The sequence below is a fragment of the Mustela nigripes genome, chromosome 13 (assembly GCF_022355385.1).
Source record: "Mustela nigripes isolate SB6536 chromosome 13, MUSNIG.SB6536, whole genome shotgun sequence".
Classification (NCBI taxonomy): domain Eukaryota; kingdom Metazoa; phylum Chordata; class Mammalia; order Carnivora; family Mustelidae; genus Mustela; species Mustela nigripes.
Window position 1 is genome coordinate 130,319,624 of NC_081569.1, and position 13,792 is coordinate 130,333,415.

Below are 13,792 nucleotides of genomic sequence, written 5' to 3' on the forward strand. Positions count from 1 at the left end.
CATCTATAAAATGGGTTTACTAATCTTTTCACCCCTGATTCCTGTGGGGATGGCACAGGTGGCACCCTAAAGGGCCAGACCAAACGGCTGCCCTCCTAGGGATCCGGAACTGTGGTTTCTTCCAGACCGGTAAAGTCTGGAGCGTCGTGGCGAACATTGGGCTGCACCACCTGGCTGCCCGCACCCACGCCGGCCTAGAGGAGCGGGAGCGCCCTCGCCCTAGGTCACGGGCGCCCCGCGGGGCACCAGGCTCCGAAAGGCCCCGGGGGCAGCTGCGGGCTGGAGTGGTGGCGGCGGCGGGGCGAGACCTGCCGCGGCTGGGGGGAGGGGGGCGTCCATTCCCGCCGCAGGCCGAGAGCGCTCGGGTCCGGGCCGCCGCCGCCGCCGCCGCCGCCACCGCCGCCGCCACCCCAGCCCCGCGAGGCGCTCGGCCGCTCCCAGGCCTCGTCGACGGTGGGCGGGGCGGGTCTCCGGCCCCGCCCCACTCACGGCCCTTGAAACCCGGTCGCCAACGGGCGGCAGTCCCTGAAGAGAGCCGCAGTGTGCGAGGAGACTGCGTCTCCACTGGCCAGCCAAGAGAGGCCCTGGGGTCGCGCTGGGCGCCCGACGGGCCCTCCCCAGGGACCCGCCTGCCCCACACCGCCCCGCCCCGCCGGGCGCTCCGCATCAGGTGCCCCGGCCCCAGCCCTACCTGCGGGCTCCAGGCTCCTGGGGCTTCCAGAGGATGCTCGGGCCACCTGCGGGGACCTCGGGGCAGCAGTGAGGTCCTCTCCTCCTGTGCCGGGGGCTCCCCCAGGGGGCCGAGCATGGTGGTTTTCCCTTGGAACCTCCTGGCTTGGGACGTCTGAGAAGATGCCTGCCATGAGGCTGTTCACTTGCTTCCTGCAGCTCCTGGCTGGGCTGGCACTGCCCGCTGTGCCCCCCCAGGTAAGACCTATCCCAACCCCAGCCTGTCCCCCCAATCTTCCCAGTCCCCAGCAGCCCTTGGGGCAGGGGTTCTGAAATCACAGACCCACTCGGGGGAGTGGCACCTCCAGGGATGCCCACACTCTTCCCAGGAGCCAGGCTGGACCACGTCTTCTGGGAGGAGACCTCAGTCAGGCTGGGCTGTCCCAGACTCCAGCTCCAGGGTCTGTCTTGGTGGGGGCAGGGAAGCCACAGGGAGGGAGGGAGGTTTCCTCTCTGGCCCCTGGAGCCCTGGTGGCTTTGCTAAAAGCATCTTTCCACTAATCCCAGGCGGGTCCCTGGCCTTGTGGTCAGGGTCGAGGCCCCATGACCAGGCAGGCGCCCCCAGGACCTCTGACCTGGCCTGGTGGAGGGGAAGCCAGCTGAAGAGGCCATTGGTGGGGAGGCCGGGCCCTGCCCCCACCAGGGCTCTGGGTGAACCCAGGGCTCCTGGGTGGGCTGGGGGTGAGACAAGAGGTCCTGCTGTGCCCTCTTTCCTGGGTGGGCAGTCGGAGTTCCTGCGTGCAGGGCCTGGGGAAGTGATCAGGGCCCTTTTCCCAGGAGCCGGGTGAGTCTGGCTGGGAGCCAGCTTGGGCAGTGAAATCCTGACAAAGCCAATGAGATCCCTTCCCACTGCACTGTCCTGCTGCCCCAGGAGTCTCCAGCTCCAACCGAGGAGCGGGTGGGCTCGGCAGCCCTGCGGGGCGGAAGAGCCTTACTGCCTTCCACTGCCTGTCTGCGCAGCGGGGCTGGCCAGAGGTGTAACCTTACCGGCATCACCAGCTCATGGCGCCACCAGCTCCAGCCCCTCAGCTCCCACCAGCTGATCACCTTCCCCCGCCCCCCCAACCCGGGGCTCTGGCGCCCAGCCAAGGCTGCTGCATAGGGCCCAGCAGGGCTGGCCTGGGGCTGGGGAAAAGAGAGACCCCGAAGGACTGCAAGATCTTTAAGGCCCAGAAGGCAAAGGGTCTCCCAAATCCTCTAGCCTCCCACCCTTTCCAGTCGAGGAAACGGAGGCCAGAGAGAGGGGTGGGATCCATCCAGGGTCCAGTGAAGTTTTAGTTGCTTTCGGAAAGGGGCAGCTCTGAGACAGGGCAGAGTGTGTGCAGTGGGTGACAAGGAGCTCAGAGGGGCCCCTACGCTCTTGCCAACTCGGCCACGGAGTGTAGAGGCCCAAGGTGGACCCCCTCATCTTTGACCCTTTCTGTCCACAGCAGTGGGCCTTGTCTGCTGGGAATGGCTCATCGGAGGTGGAAGGTAAGCACACTGGGCTGGGCGTGCACGTGCTCACCGAGACCGCTCCGCCCCGTCCTCTGCAGGGGATAAGAAGGGATCGGCATCAAGGATGGGCACGGGCTGATAGGAAGTTCGGGAGAGTCTGCAAGCCGGCTGACATCCTGGCTGACAAAGTTGGCAGGACCTGAGAGATCCTTCTTTGGGGACCTAGAAGCCTAGCAAGGTGCACTCCTGGGCCGGGATCACCCCGCACACAGAGAGTGAGGCTGGGGCCCCTATACCCGGGGTTCGTCCGGTTGGCTCGGAGCCCCTTCCCAATATGATGGAAGGAGGCAGGCAGGGTCTCAGAGGGCAGCACAGGCAGGGAGAGCTGGGGGCCGCACTAGGGGTCCAGGAGCTGGTTGCGGCGGCCAGCAATCAAGAGGACTAGGGAGGCGTGAGGAGACCTTCCTAGAGGCCCAGCCCTGGTGGGGCTGTGGGGATCTGACCAGACCTTTCCATTGATTACAAACAGAACATGAGCTGTGCCCTCCCAGGCCCTTCCACTCTCCACCCTGGGTTGCATCAAGAGGGAATCTTCAAAGGGTGTGTCGTTTGCCAAAGAGACATACATGCAGAAGACAGGAGTCGCGTGCCAGGCCCCCTGCCTCTCCCCTCCCTCCCCGCCCCTCTGGGACATGCAGCAAAGCCACACACCATTACCGAGGCTTCCTATCGTGCTGTGGGAGAGGGAGCGTGTAGGGGCATGTGCACGCACACTCTTGATAGCCTCCAAGGGTGGGCACACCCTCCCTCTGCTGCACAGCCCGCCTGGTGGCCATCCTCTCGTGGGCCTGGCTGTGCTTCTGGGCCCCTCAGGCACTGAGAAAGTAGGGGAGGTAGCAGCCCTGAACTTCATGGACACTCTCTCCCTCTCCCTGCCCTTCTGTGTTTCCCTGGGACTGGCACAGTGTCGTGCTCTTGGGATTTGGGGAGGGGCCCAGCAGCCCTCTCTACCCCGTGGCCCCTTTGATGCTTTTTAGCGTATTTCAGGCAACAATTACAGAAGAAGTCTGAGCCACGGTTTCCTCATCTGTAAAAGTGGAACATTAGATTACATGATATCCAGGGTTCTTTTTCTAAGACTGTGGGCTTCTCTGACTCCGTGGAGGAGACACAGGAGTACATATCTCCCAGGGACAGGGGTGAGGAGGCTCAGACGTGTCAGTTCGTTAGGGCAGCTCACCTGTCATCCCCAGCAGTCAGGGAGGCTGTACTGTGGTCAGCGACAGTACCGTGAGTTTTGGAGTTCAATCGCCACAATCTGAAAATACCATCCCCTCTTGCTAACACAGACAAGAGACAGCATGTTCTGTACTTTGCAGCCGTGGACGTTGATTTTTACTCTTACTCTTCATGGTATTAGGATCGGGCATTTCCTGTGATTCTGCCCACCCACAGGCTGTGAACTGGGAAGGCATTCACAGTCTCCACATTTTGAGGAACCTGAGGCTCAGAGAAGCCCTCGGGGTCTCCTAAAGCCTCAGACGCTATTCAGTGTATGTGGCGAAGTCAGCGTGCATAGCCCCAGGCCCCCTGGAGCTGGCGAGAGGTTTCAGTATGTCTGAGGTCCTGCAGCAGCCCCATGAGACTGTCCAGCCCCGGTCAGGTGCCTGAAGGAGCCATGGCCTCCAGTTCCTCTTACCCCTCTGCCTCCGGAGCAGGTCTGGGGCCAGAGGAAGGGCTCTCAGGAGCCGCTGAGCAAGATTCTCTCCTGAGGGGCTCAGCCCCCATCTGGGCACAGTCTCCATGCTCCTGGAGCCAGCCCCTCACACACCCCCCTCTGATTCTCCCACTGTCTCCCAGACAGTGGCCTCCAAGACTCTTTCCTGGTGGCTGCCAGGTAAACTGGGCCCAGCCCGCCTCCTGCTTAGCCCTCGCGCCCTCCTCCTTCCCACACACTCTGGCCATGTGGCCCAGAAAGGGGCAGATTTCGGGGCTCTGGGGCATGGCTGGGTGTGGGGTGAGGGAAGGAGAGCCCTTCTGCCTCAAACCCAGGCAGCTCTACTTAACCTGGCCATGGGCCTGTCCGCCCAGCCGGGGGGGATCCGTGTGGAGAATGGGAGAGGTTTGAGTCGCACCTTCTCTGCTGCTGTCCCTCCCCGCCCCCCCACCATGGCCGGTCCCAGAACAGGAGCCTGGGCAGTCTCTGGCGCTTCAGCAGCTGGCTGTTCCTCTGCTGTTATTTTTTTTTAAGATTTTATTTATTTATTTGACAGAGAGAAATCACAAGTAGATGGAGAGGCAGGCAGAGAGAGAGAGAGAGGGAAGCAGGCTCCCTGCTGAGCAGAGAGCCCGATGTGGGACTCGATCCCAGGACCCTGAGATCATGACCTGAGCCGAAGGCAGGGGCTTAACCCACTGAGCCACCCAGGCGCCCCTGTTCCTCTGCTGTTATTGACGTTGTCCGTGGCGGAGGTTAAACGCTCAGAGTTATGGAGCGCTTATGGGTTTCAGACTAAACAGGTGCTCATGGAGTTCCACGAGGGGGGCGGTCCTCCTCTGGCCTCACACCGCACAGGCCAGCTTCCTTGGGGCACAATGGCTGCTCACAGGGAGAGGGGCTTGTTTCCCCCTTGGGTCCCAGGAGAGTATTCCTGTGGCCTGGAGAGGTGGGATCAGGGGAGGCATCTGGTCCCCTGCCTGTCCCCAGGCCCAGCCTCTAGGACCCCCTAAGCAGACAGTGCGGAGTGCAGCGGCAGACACCCAGATAAGCATGGCTTATTGCCTCTGTGGCCGCCTTGGCCAGCTCTGCAGGGACACACGGCCTCTTGGGTATTTTCCGCCAGCTTGCGGCCCTTTCCAGAAGGCCTCTGCTCGGGCTGAAGTTTATTTTTCCTCTGAGATTACCCCGAGACCAGGCCCTGCAGGCTCAGTGGAATGGACTTTGGCCCCTTCTGCCTCCAAGGAAAGGTCACAGGGAAGAAGTGAGGGGCTGTTGGGAGAGGCCACAGCTCTAGGGCAGAGGCTGCGGGGTCCCCAGGGGATCCAGCTGTCCTAGCCTCCCCACTCAGCTATGGATAACTGTCAGGTATAGGGCAGGATGACCCAGAGTGGGAGAGGTCTCTCTGCCCACAGTCTCAAGGCTGAGCTGGGTTGCACGCACTGACTCCCAAACCGTCTGCCAGAGCCGAGGGAGACCTTAGCAACCATCTAGCCCAAACCCTGTGTTTTCTCCCGGGGGAGGGAACTGATACACTCAGAAAGGTTAAGTGACCTCCCCAAGGTCACACAGCCTGGACAGGGCCAGGACTAGAAGCCAGGTCTCCTAGCCCTAGCTGCTCACTTCCTCTGAGCCTCTTTTAGGGACCAGGCCCCAGGCCTTTCCCCGAAGGAGCAGCATCTTTTGAGAGATTCTAGATCAGCCCACATGTCATGACCCCACCAGGACCCAGAAGGGGTCGGAGATGTCCCTGATAATTCTCAGTGAACCATCATCTAACCAATCAGTCATTACTCAGCCTGTGTTTCCCAGGTGTTTCCTGTCCTCACAGAGCCTCGACTTGGTTGTGAAGGAGATAAGATCTACTAGTGGTCGAGACAAGGCAAGGCCTAGCGGCCAAATTCTGCCCCAAGGAGGAGCATCTGGTCAGACTGGAGAAGCTGGAGAAGGCTTCAGAGAGGAGCTTGGGTGGTGGGCTTTATTTGATTAGAAACGCAAAGGGAACGTGGAGCATATCCCCCAAGGTGGGAGTTACAGTGACGAAGCCGGCCATGGTGTGAGGGCTGGTCTGATGGTTGCAGAGAGTGGGTTCTGGGCACATTGCTGGCCGTGGCCTTGGCTGCCAGGTGGAGGAGCTGGCTCAGGGCGGGGCGGGAAATAAGGACTAAGGGGAAGGCTAACCCTCTCTGTGGGGCTCTACAAGCCAGTCATGCAGAACAGACTGCTTTCTGCAAATTCCCCATGATCGAGAAAGCACTTGATTGGGCCTGAGAAAGACCCAGAGGACATGAGAAGCTGCCAAGATACGCTCCTCCAAGCTCCAAGGGCACCGAAGCTGATGTGCGTGCCTGCGTTGAGAACAGAGCGGAGAGCCCAGACACTGAGAAACTCCCATTGCACTAGGATTTCTGTCTGGCAGCTGGGCTGTGGGTCCAGCCATCACCCCAGAGGCCTCATGTCAGGGGTTCAGAGCCCAGGGAGCTTGCAGAGGCTGGGGGCTTCCTAGAGGAGGGAGCGTAGGCTGAACCTGGAAGAGCCTGCAGGGCCCAGGAGCAGGGAAGGGGGCTGGGCCTGACCCGGCCGGCCGTGTGTGTCTCCTTGTAGTGGTGCCCTTCCAGGAAGTGTGGGGCCGCAGCTACTGCCGGGCACTGGAGAAACTGGTGGACATCGTGTCGGAGTACCCCAGCGAGGTGGAGTACATCTTCAGCCCGTCCTGCGTCTCCCTGATGCGCTGCACAGGCTGCTGCGGCGACGAGAACCTGCACTGTGTGCCCATAGAGACCGTCAATGTCACCATGCAGGTAGGTGCCCGGGAGGGAGGAGAGAGGGTCGCGGTCGCAGTCATGGGAACTGGAACTGACTCCCAGGCCCCAGCTCTCCCCACCCACCCCTGAGCCAGCTTGGAGCCCACTCGCTTCCTCCATTACCAGCGCTCTGGGCCTCAAGCTTTCTCCTACCCCAAGATCTAAGAGTATCTGGTTGCACTTGGAAGAGAAGTGTGTTCAGATTCAGGAAGTCCCTGTGCACACCGGGAGCATTTGGCACTCTGAGCTTTATGCTCATGTACACACACACACACACACACACACACGCACACACACACTGGTTTATGGAGCACTTGCTAGTGAGGCCCAGCCCTGTGCAAGGTGCCTCATAAATGCGACTTCTGTTACCTCAACATTCAGTCCCTTGAGACAAGGCTGAGGAGGACCAGGGCCTCCCTCGACCCACACACAGGTGCGGGGCTGTTTGCCCCCCACTCAGAGCAGAACGAGAGTACGTCACGCAAAGGCTGGTGGGAAGCAAGGAGTCTGGCCCTCCTCGCGAGGAGAGGGTGGAGAGGATATTGCAAGCCCACAGCCACCCCCCAATCCAGGCGTCCAACCCTTCTCTCCCCGAAGGTCCTGAAGATCCGCGCTAAGACCCGGCCCTCCTACGTGGAGCTGACATTCTCTCAGCACATCCGCTGCGAGTGCAGGTAGGTCCTCGGGAGCGGCTGGGACAGGCCCTTCGTACTCGCCGGCCTCAGCTAAGTGGCTGCCCAGCCTCCCTGAACCTTCCTCATAGCTGAGGGAGACCAAGGAAGTCGGGGGCCAGTGGCAGCTTTTTATCCCCCTTTTATCCCTCTCATCGGCCTGGTTGGCCTGGGGAAGGGGTCCCGTCCGTGGAGCTGCCCGAGACACCGTGGGGGCAACGGAAGCCTGGGTCCCTCCTAGACGTGCAGGGGCAGGGGGCCCACTGTCCTGCTTTCTGAGAGGGGAGGGAACTGCCACAGCCCTGAAAGAGAAGCGTGGGGCGAGGACATTGCTGGTCTAGACATTGTCCAGGGTCCGGCTGGTTCGCTGGGGAAGGGGACACTGGACTGAGGGGCAGAGGGGGATGAGCTCTGCAGGAGAAAGGCAGCAGAAAGTAGGAGTCATGGGCTTTCTTTAAAGTCATGCCTCCACCTGGCGGACACTCTGCCCAGCACCGGTCTTGCTGCCTTTGCCCAGGGCACCTTGACACGAGAGACCAGGAGCAGCAGGCCCGGCACTTCTAACAGGCTCAGGAGGAGAGAGACGGGCTGCAACCTGGTACTCTACTGGTACCCCTGAGCCGTGGACGGAGGCGCCAGACTAGAGGTCCTGAGCCCTGTTTGGGGGCCAGGAGATGGGGGGGGGGCACCATTTCTCGTGTGCACCTCTTCTGTGCCTCGCCCCACATTAGGCCCTTGAATGTTTTCTCAGTTATTCAGCAAACATTTATTGACTGCCTACTGTATACCAGGCACTGTCCTAGATGCTTGGGATACAGTAGTGAGCAAGGCAGACAAGGTCCCTCCTCTCGTGACAACCCTGGGAGGTAGTGGGTACTGTTGTTGTCCCCTTTTATGAGGAGGAAACTGAGGCTTGGAACAGTTACATTATTTACCACGACTAGTGAGTGAACCCCCGCCTGTCTAACACCTGAGCTTGCCCTTTCTTGTGCTACCTCGCTCGTCCATGACCACATTCTTCAGGAGCCCCAGCACTGCCCTGGGCTTGCCCTGCCTACTACTGCCCAGGGATCTGGCCACCCCTTTTGGACCCAAGCCCAGGCTCCAGGCCCTCTTCTCTGTACCTCTGTTGGAGGCCCTGTTTCAGTCCGTTTCCTCCCTTCCGTCCTGGCCAGGGCTTAGCCACATAACAATAGTTCAGTAGTGAGCCCTCCCAGGCACAGTGCCACCGGTGACCTTTACCTTCTATGTCACCTTTGCCCTCATAGCTACTTTTTGGGGGCAGGCAGACTGGGGAGACTGAGGCCCCAAGAGTGTCTCTTATGGGCCCAAGATGGCAGAGACATGACCAGGCTGTCCAAGAGGCCCCAACTGGCCCAGACAGAGCCCAGCGCTGGCTCCCAGGGGAGGTAGCTGGCCTAGGGCAGCATTCTGTGGCACCAAAGTGGACGGTTACCACCCTGCCCACATCCCCACCCCTGTTCCCAGGGGAGACTGAGGCCCTGTCCCCTTCCAGAGGTCTGGGCAACAGGGACACCTTTCTTCTCACTTCTGGGCCGCCAGCCACAGCCCCGCCAGGCTGAGCCAGACCATGCCTGGTGACTGTGGGGCTCGGGCTCCCCTGCCTCCATTCCACAGCCTCCCGCACTCCCCCTGCTGTTGCCTGCTGTGGCATGTGTCCCCAGGGTGGGGGTGGCAGTTGTGCCCTGACAGGCAGAGCCTCAGCTGGGGGCAGCCATCCTCCAGTCCAGGGCCCTGCCCCTCATTCACTGTCCTTGCAGAAACTCCCACAATGCACTCTGGGAGGAAGGGCAGGTACAAGGGAAGGAAGTGAACAGAGAAAGTCAGCAGAGAACAAACTCACAAGTCCACAGCTTGATACCAAGAGGCTGAGGAGTGCAGAAGGGTGTGGAAAGGGGACCGAGGAGGAGATTCCTATCTCTCTTCCTGGGGTCACAAGAGCCTAGAGTGGAAGCTGAAGCCCAGAGGCCTCTGCCCATCCCTCTCTTGCCGGCTCATCCTGCCCCCTAGTGGCGCCAGTACTAACTGCAGGACCCAGGCTCTGGAGGTCTGAGAGATGGGGGGGTGGCGGGGAGCCCCACTTCTTGGTTTCCTGACTCTCCCCTGGTCTCTGTCTGTTTTCCTAGGCCTCTATGGGAGAAGATGAAGCCAGAAAGGTAAGTGGCCTGGCCAGGGCTCTGGGCTATTCTCGGGCCTGCCAGTCCCTGTCCTAGCATGGGGGCCCCCCCCAGCCACTTGGTCTTGACGCTTTTGGCTTATTGCAGGAGGAGACCCAAGGGCAGGGGGAAGAGGAAGAGAGAGAAGCAGAGACCCACAGACTGCCACCTGTGAGTGTGCGGAGGCGGGGAGCAGGGATGGCAAGGAGGCCTGGCCGAAGGGGAGCCCCAGCCCTGCCGGCAGGGATCAGCGGTTGGGAAGGGGAAAAGCAAGGCCCAGGGCAGTCTTGCGGCAGAACAGGGAGCCAGCATCTCCTAGAGAACCTAGGGCCCAGGAAGCATCAGGGGACCTCGGTCCTCGATCCGGCTTAGCCCCGCGTCTCCTCGTGGCCCTGAGCAAGTCATGTCATCGCTCTGAGCCCTGTTTGTCTCTCTGTTTATTTTTTTTTTTTAAAGATTTTATTTATTTATTTGACAGAGATCACAAGTAGGCAGAGAGACAGGCAGTGAGAGAGAGAGAGAGAGAGAGAGGAAGGGAAGCAGGCTCCCCGCTGAGCAGAGAGCCCGATGCGGGGCTCTATCCCAGGACCCTGAGACCATGACCTGAGCCGAAGGCAGAGGCTTAACCCACTGAGCCACCCAGGCGCCCCTGTCTCTCTGTTTAGAAGGAGGGGAGCCTAGCGGCACTGGGGAGGTGCAACCCCCCATCAGCTCCCAGGCTCGTGTTCTTGCCAGCCCTCCGCTTCGCACCCAAGCAGGGGACCTTGAGGGGCCACTAGCTTCCTCTTTCCCTCTCAGCATTACCTGCCCATCTTGGCTTCACACCTGGAGGCCCAGGCTGCAGCCCAGGCCTGCATGTGGCTGGGAGAGGATTAGAGTGGGGGTTGGGGGGACCCAAATCTGTGAGAGTAAATAGTAAAATAGTAAAAATATAGTAATAGTAAAATACCTGCACAGAAATTCACATGGTTCTGCTAGAGCCTGCTTCTTCCTGGTGCCAGACTCCAGGAAATCATTCATACCATGGAACTGGAGCTGACCCATGTTCTACCCCCATGAGCCCTCCCCTCCAAGACTTCCACCCCATTCCATCAAGACAGGGATTCTGGGGAGGTTGGTCCCCTGAAAGTGTGTGGCCCCCATTTGTTCCTTGGGCCCAGGCATGGACTGGAAGGAGAAGCTGGCAGTGTAGACAATGTGGGGTTCCCCCAATCCCACGGACCCACAGTGAGAGAGCCCTGGACCGACAGTGTCTCATTGCTCTGTCTTCCGGGACAGCAGAGCAACACCTCATTTGGGGAATCTCCTGAAGGAATTTTTTTTTTTTTTTAAGATTATTTATTTATTTATTTAACAGGCAGAGATCACAAGTAGGTAGAGAGGCAGGCAGAGAGAGAGAGAGAGGAGGAAGCAGGCTCCCAGCTGAGCAGAGAGCCTGATGCGGGACTCCATCCCAGGACCCTGGGATCATGACCTGAGCTGAAGGCAGAGGCTTTAACCCACTGAGCCACCCAGGCGCCCCTCCTGAAGGAATTTTAAAAACTCATGTACTCCTTCACTTATTTTTAAGTTGACATTGAACTTTTTCACCAAAATTATAAATAGTTGCAAAGGGTATCGTTTCTGGTGTGTTACAGATGTTAGTATTTTAGCAAAGTCATTATATGTCCTCCAGGTTACCCCACAGGATAAGCTATCCTGATATTCACCATCATTCACTTTTTTTCACAAAAAGATTTTATTTATTTACTTGAGAGAGCACACAAGCATGGGGAACCGCGGAGGGAGAGGGAGAAGCAGGCTCCCTGCTAGGCGAGGAGCCCGATGTGGGGCTTGGGACTCGATCCCACGACCCTGGGATCATGATCTGAGCCAAAGGCAGATGCTTAACCAGCTGAGCCACCCAGGCACCCCTGCCCATCATTTCACTTTAAAAATGAGATGTGAACACTCTGCTTTAGTGGTCATGTGTTTACATTGCTTCTTTTCCCCTTGGCCGTGTATATCCCTTCCACTCCCCCCCAGAGTGGCCTAACTTAATATGCTTGAATGTTCAAAGTCCTTGATGTATGGCCTTGTCTTATTTATCGGCCATGACAATGGTATATACATCGAGATGATTTTCATTTTCCTATGAACAGAAAACTCTAAATTAAGCTCTGCCCTGGAATAAATCATTGCAATAATTATTAGTAGTACCACTTGATCAAAACAGCACAAATACATCATTATTTTAATAAAGGCAAAACCCAGAAGTATCATCAATGTTACCAGGAGTGCATCTCAGTGAGATGGCAGTGGCTACCTCTTTTTAATTAGTTAATGAATCCATTAATGCATGTTACCTCCTGCCAGACCGAGACAGGATTCAGCATTAATTCCATTCTCATTTTTTAATAGATGGAAAGGTTGAGAAACCATGCTCACATAAATAAATGGGACTAGATGTCATGCAGTCATTTGAACTCCTTCCAAGTTATTTGCCAAGGCCTCAAGGTGATCTCACAAAAATCACTCCTCTTGACGTAGTAGCTGACAATTCGGTTAAACCGTTCTTCAATTTTGTTGAAAGAGGAAGACGGAAACCACTTGACTTGCAAAAGGCCTGGTGGCCCGGTTGTAGGCCCTTTCTCCTTTCCTAACACTCACCTCAATATGTCAAGTTGTCTTTTTATTCACCGTCCCCACCCCAGTACTTTTACCCTGGGGCAAAGGACTGACCCGGTTTAGGAAGGGACAAGATGCTCCTTTCCCTTCCAGAGGGAGCAGGACAGTTGTGGGCAAGGCCATGGGAAAGCAGACCTCGGGTACTTCTCATGCAGATGGCTTTCAGGCAGAGGATATGAGCAGGCTGAAAACCCAGTCTCTGAGTACCATCAGTACTCACACATCCCTCAGACAACCTCCGTGCACATCTGGGGTTGCCTGTCCCCCTGCTAGGGGACTGCTGTCCGAGAATAACCAGAGGCATTATTGTGTGGAGCCAGACTGGGTTCAGAGTTGGCTCTGTCACTGAGTAGCTAGCTGTGCGACTTCCAGCAAGTTTCTTAACCTCTCTGAGCCTTAAGTTAGTTTGCGGATTTTTGTTTCTGTTTTCACTTTTGTTTTGTTTTGTCTTCGAAAGGAAAGTGGCAATGGGGCCTTCCTCACAGGAAGTTGTTAAAGGGCAATGAAAAAGTGCTTTGCACTGGGCTGGGCACCGGGCTAAGTGCTTGGTACAAAGTAACTCCCAGCTTCCCGGCCCCGGTGCAAGCAGAGACCCAGGAAAGCTGCAGTCTCCCTGTGCTCCCTGTCCAAGCTTTTCCTCCAGGTTTGCCTCCCTCCGGTAGGAGGGCCCCCCACCCTCCCTGGGTGCTGATACCCCCTTTCTGTGTTTGGTCTCTGGCAGGTGCGGCCATACTGTTCCCCGGAGGTAACCGGCCCCTCGGAGGAGAGTCGCCTCCGCCCGGCTCCTGTATTTATTATTACGGCCACACTCAGTCCCCTCCCTGCTGACGCCTCTATTTATTAGCCAGTTGTATCCCTGCTGAATGACTTGCTCCCTCCGCGATGAGGGGCAGGGAGGGACAGGACCCTCAGGAATTCAGTGCCTTAAACAGAACGTGAGAGAAAGAAGGCGGCCCCGGAGCCACGTGTGCTGCAGCTGGAGAAGAAACAAGACCTGAGGCCCGGTGAGGGGCCGGCCAGGCCCCAGCGGGTTTCCTTGGAGCGGGAAAGAGAGCGGGGACGGGCGGCAGGGCTCTGCGTGGATAAGCAGCCCCGACTTCTGGGGGGAGGCAGGCCGCGGCCGGAGCAGCAGCAGCTCGGGAGACAGGCCATGGCCTGGGGGCCTCTGCCGCAGCTTGTCCCCTAGGTCTCTCCTTACATCTTGTCACTGCTGGGATGTTGTTCTTTACGGTCAAGGCGCCCCCCCCCCTTGCCCCTCTCAGGGACATAGGCAAAGAGGGGGCCCTCGGCTGGCCATGGAGCCAGCTGCCCCTGAGTGGCTGCTGTGTGACTGCCAAGCCAGATTCTCTTGAATAAAGTATTCTAGTCTGGAAACAGCTTTTCCAGGGGTGTGTGTCTGTGGAGCGGGGGACCACAGCAGCAGAACGCGGAAGTGGGACAGGAAGAGGGACGATGGACTCAGGGCCACCCCCACCCCCACCCCCGGTGGCCCCAGCCACTCCCGCAGGACCTGGGGTCCGCTTCTCCCGTGCTGAGGTGTTCCCAAGATGTAGTCTTGGCCTCAAAGTGGGAGCCCCTGGTTCCAGCCAC

General features: G+C 58.5%; 1 protein-coding gene across 2 annotated transcripts; it reads left to right on the forward strand.

The window, feature by feature from the left end:
• Nucleotides 1-483: 483 nt before the first annotated feature.
• Nucleotides 484-13,578, forward strand: PGF (placental growth factor). 2 transcript variants are annotated; one of them, XM_059373728.1, is made up of 7 exons: nt 484-927; nt 2,160-2,202; nt 6,488-6,684; nt 7,285-7,361; nt 9,506-9,535; nt 9,644-9,706; nt 12,924-13,578. In XM_059373728.1, the coding sequence occupies exons 1-7, from the start codon at nt 853-855 to the stop codon at nt 12,949-12,951; spliced, it is 513 nt and encodes a 170-aa protein (XP_059229711.1). In that variant the 5' UTR covers nt 484-852; the 3' UTR covers nt 12,952-13,578. The 2 variants fall into 2 exon arrangements, with proteins under 2 accessions (XP_059229711.1, XP_059229713.1); XM_059373730.1 differs by lacking the exon at nt 9,644-9,706 and having other exon boundaries at nt 485-927.
• The last annotated feature ends 214 nt before the right edge of the window (nt 13,579-13,792 follow it).

What these genes read in the sequence shown, in the direction of transcription:
- PGF (XM_059373728.1), top strand. Translation starts at nt 853, where the DNA reads ATGCCTGCCATGAGGCTGTTCACTTGCTTCCTGCAGCTCCTGGCTGGG. An exon ending in TGGCTCATCGGAGGTGGAAG is followed by an intron (nt 2,203 to 6,487) that starts GTAAGCACACTG and finishes GTCTCCTTGTAG; the next exon opens with TGGTGCCCTTCCAGGAAGTG. An exon ending in CCGTCAATGTCACCATGCAG is followed by an intron (nt 6,685 to 7,284) that starts GTAGGTGCCCGG and finishes CTCTCCCCGAAG; the next exon opens with GTCCTGAAGATCCGCGCTAA.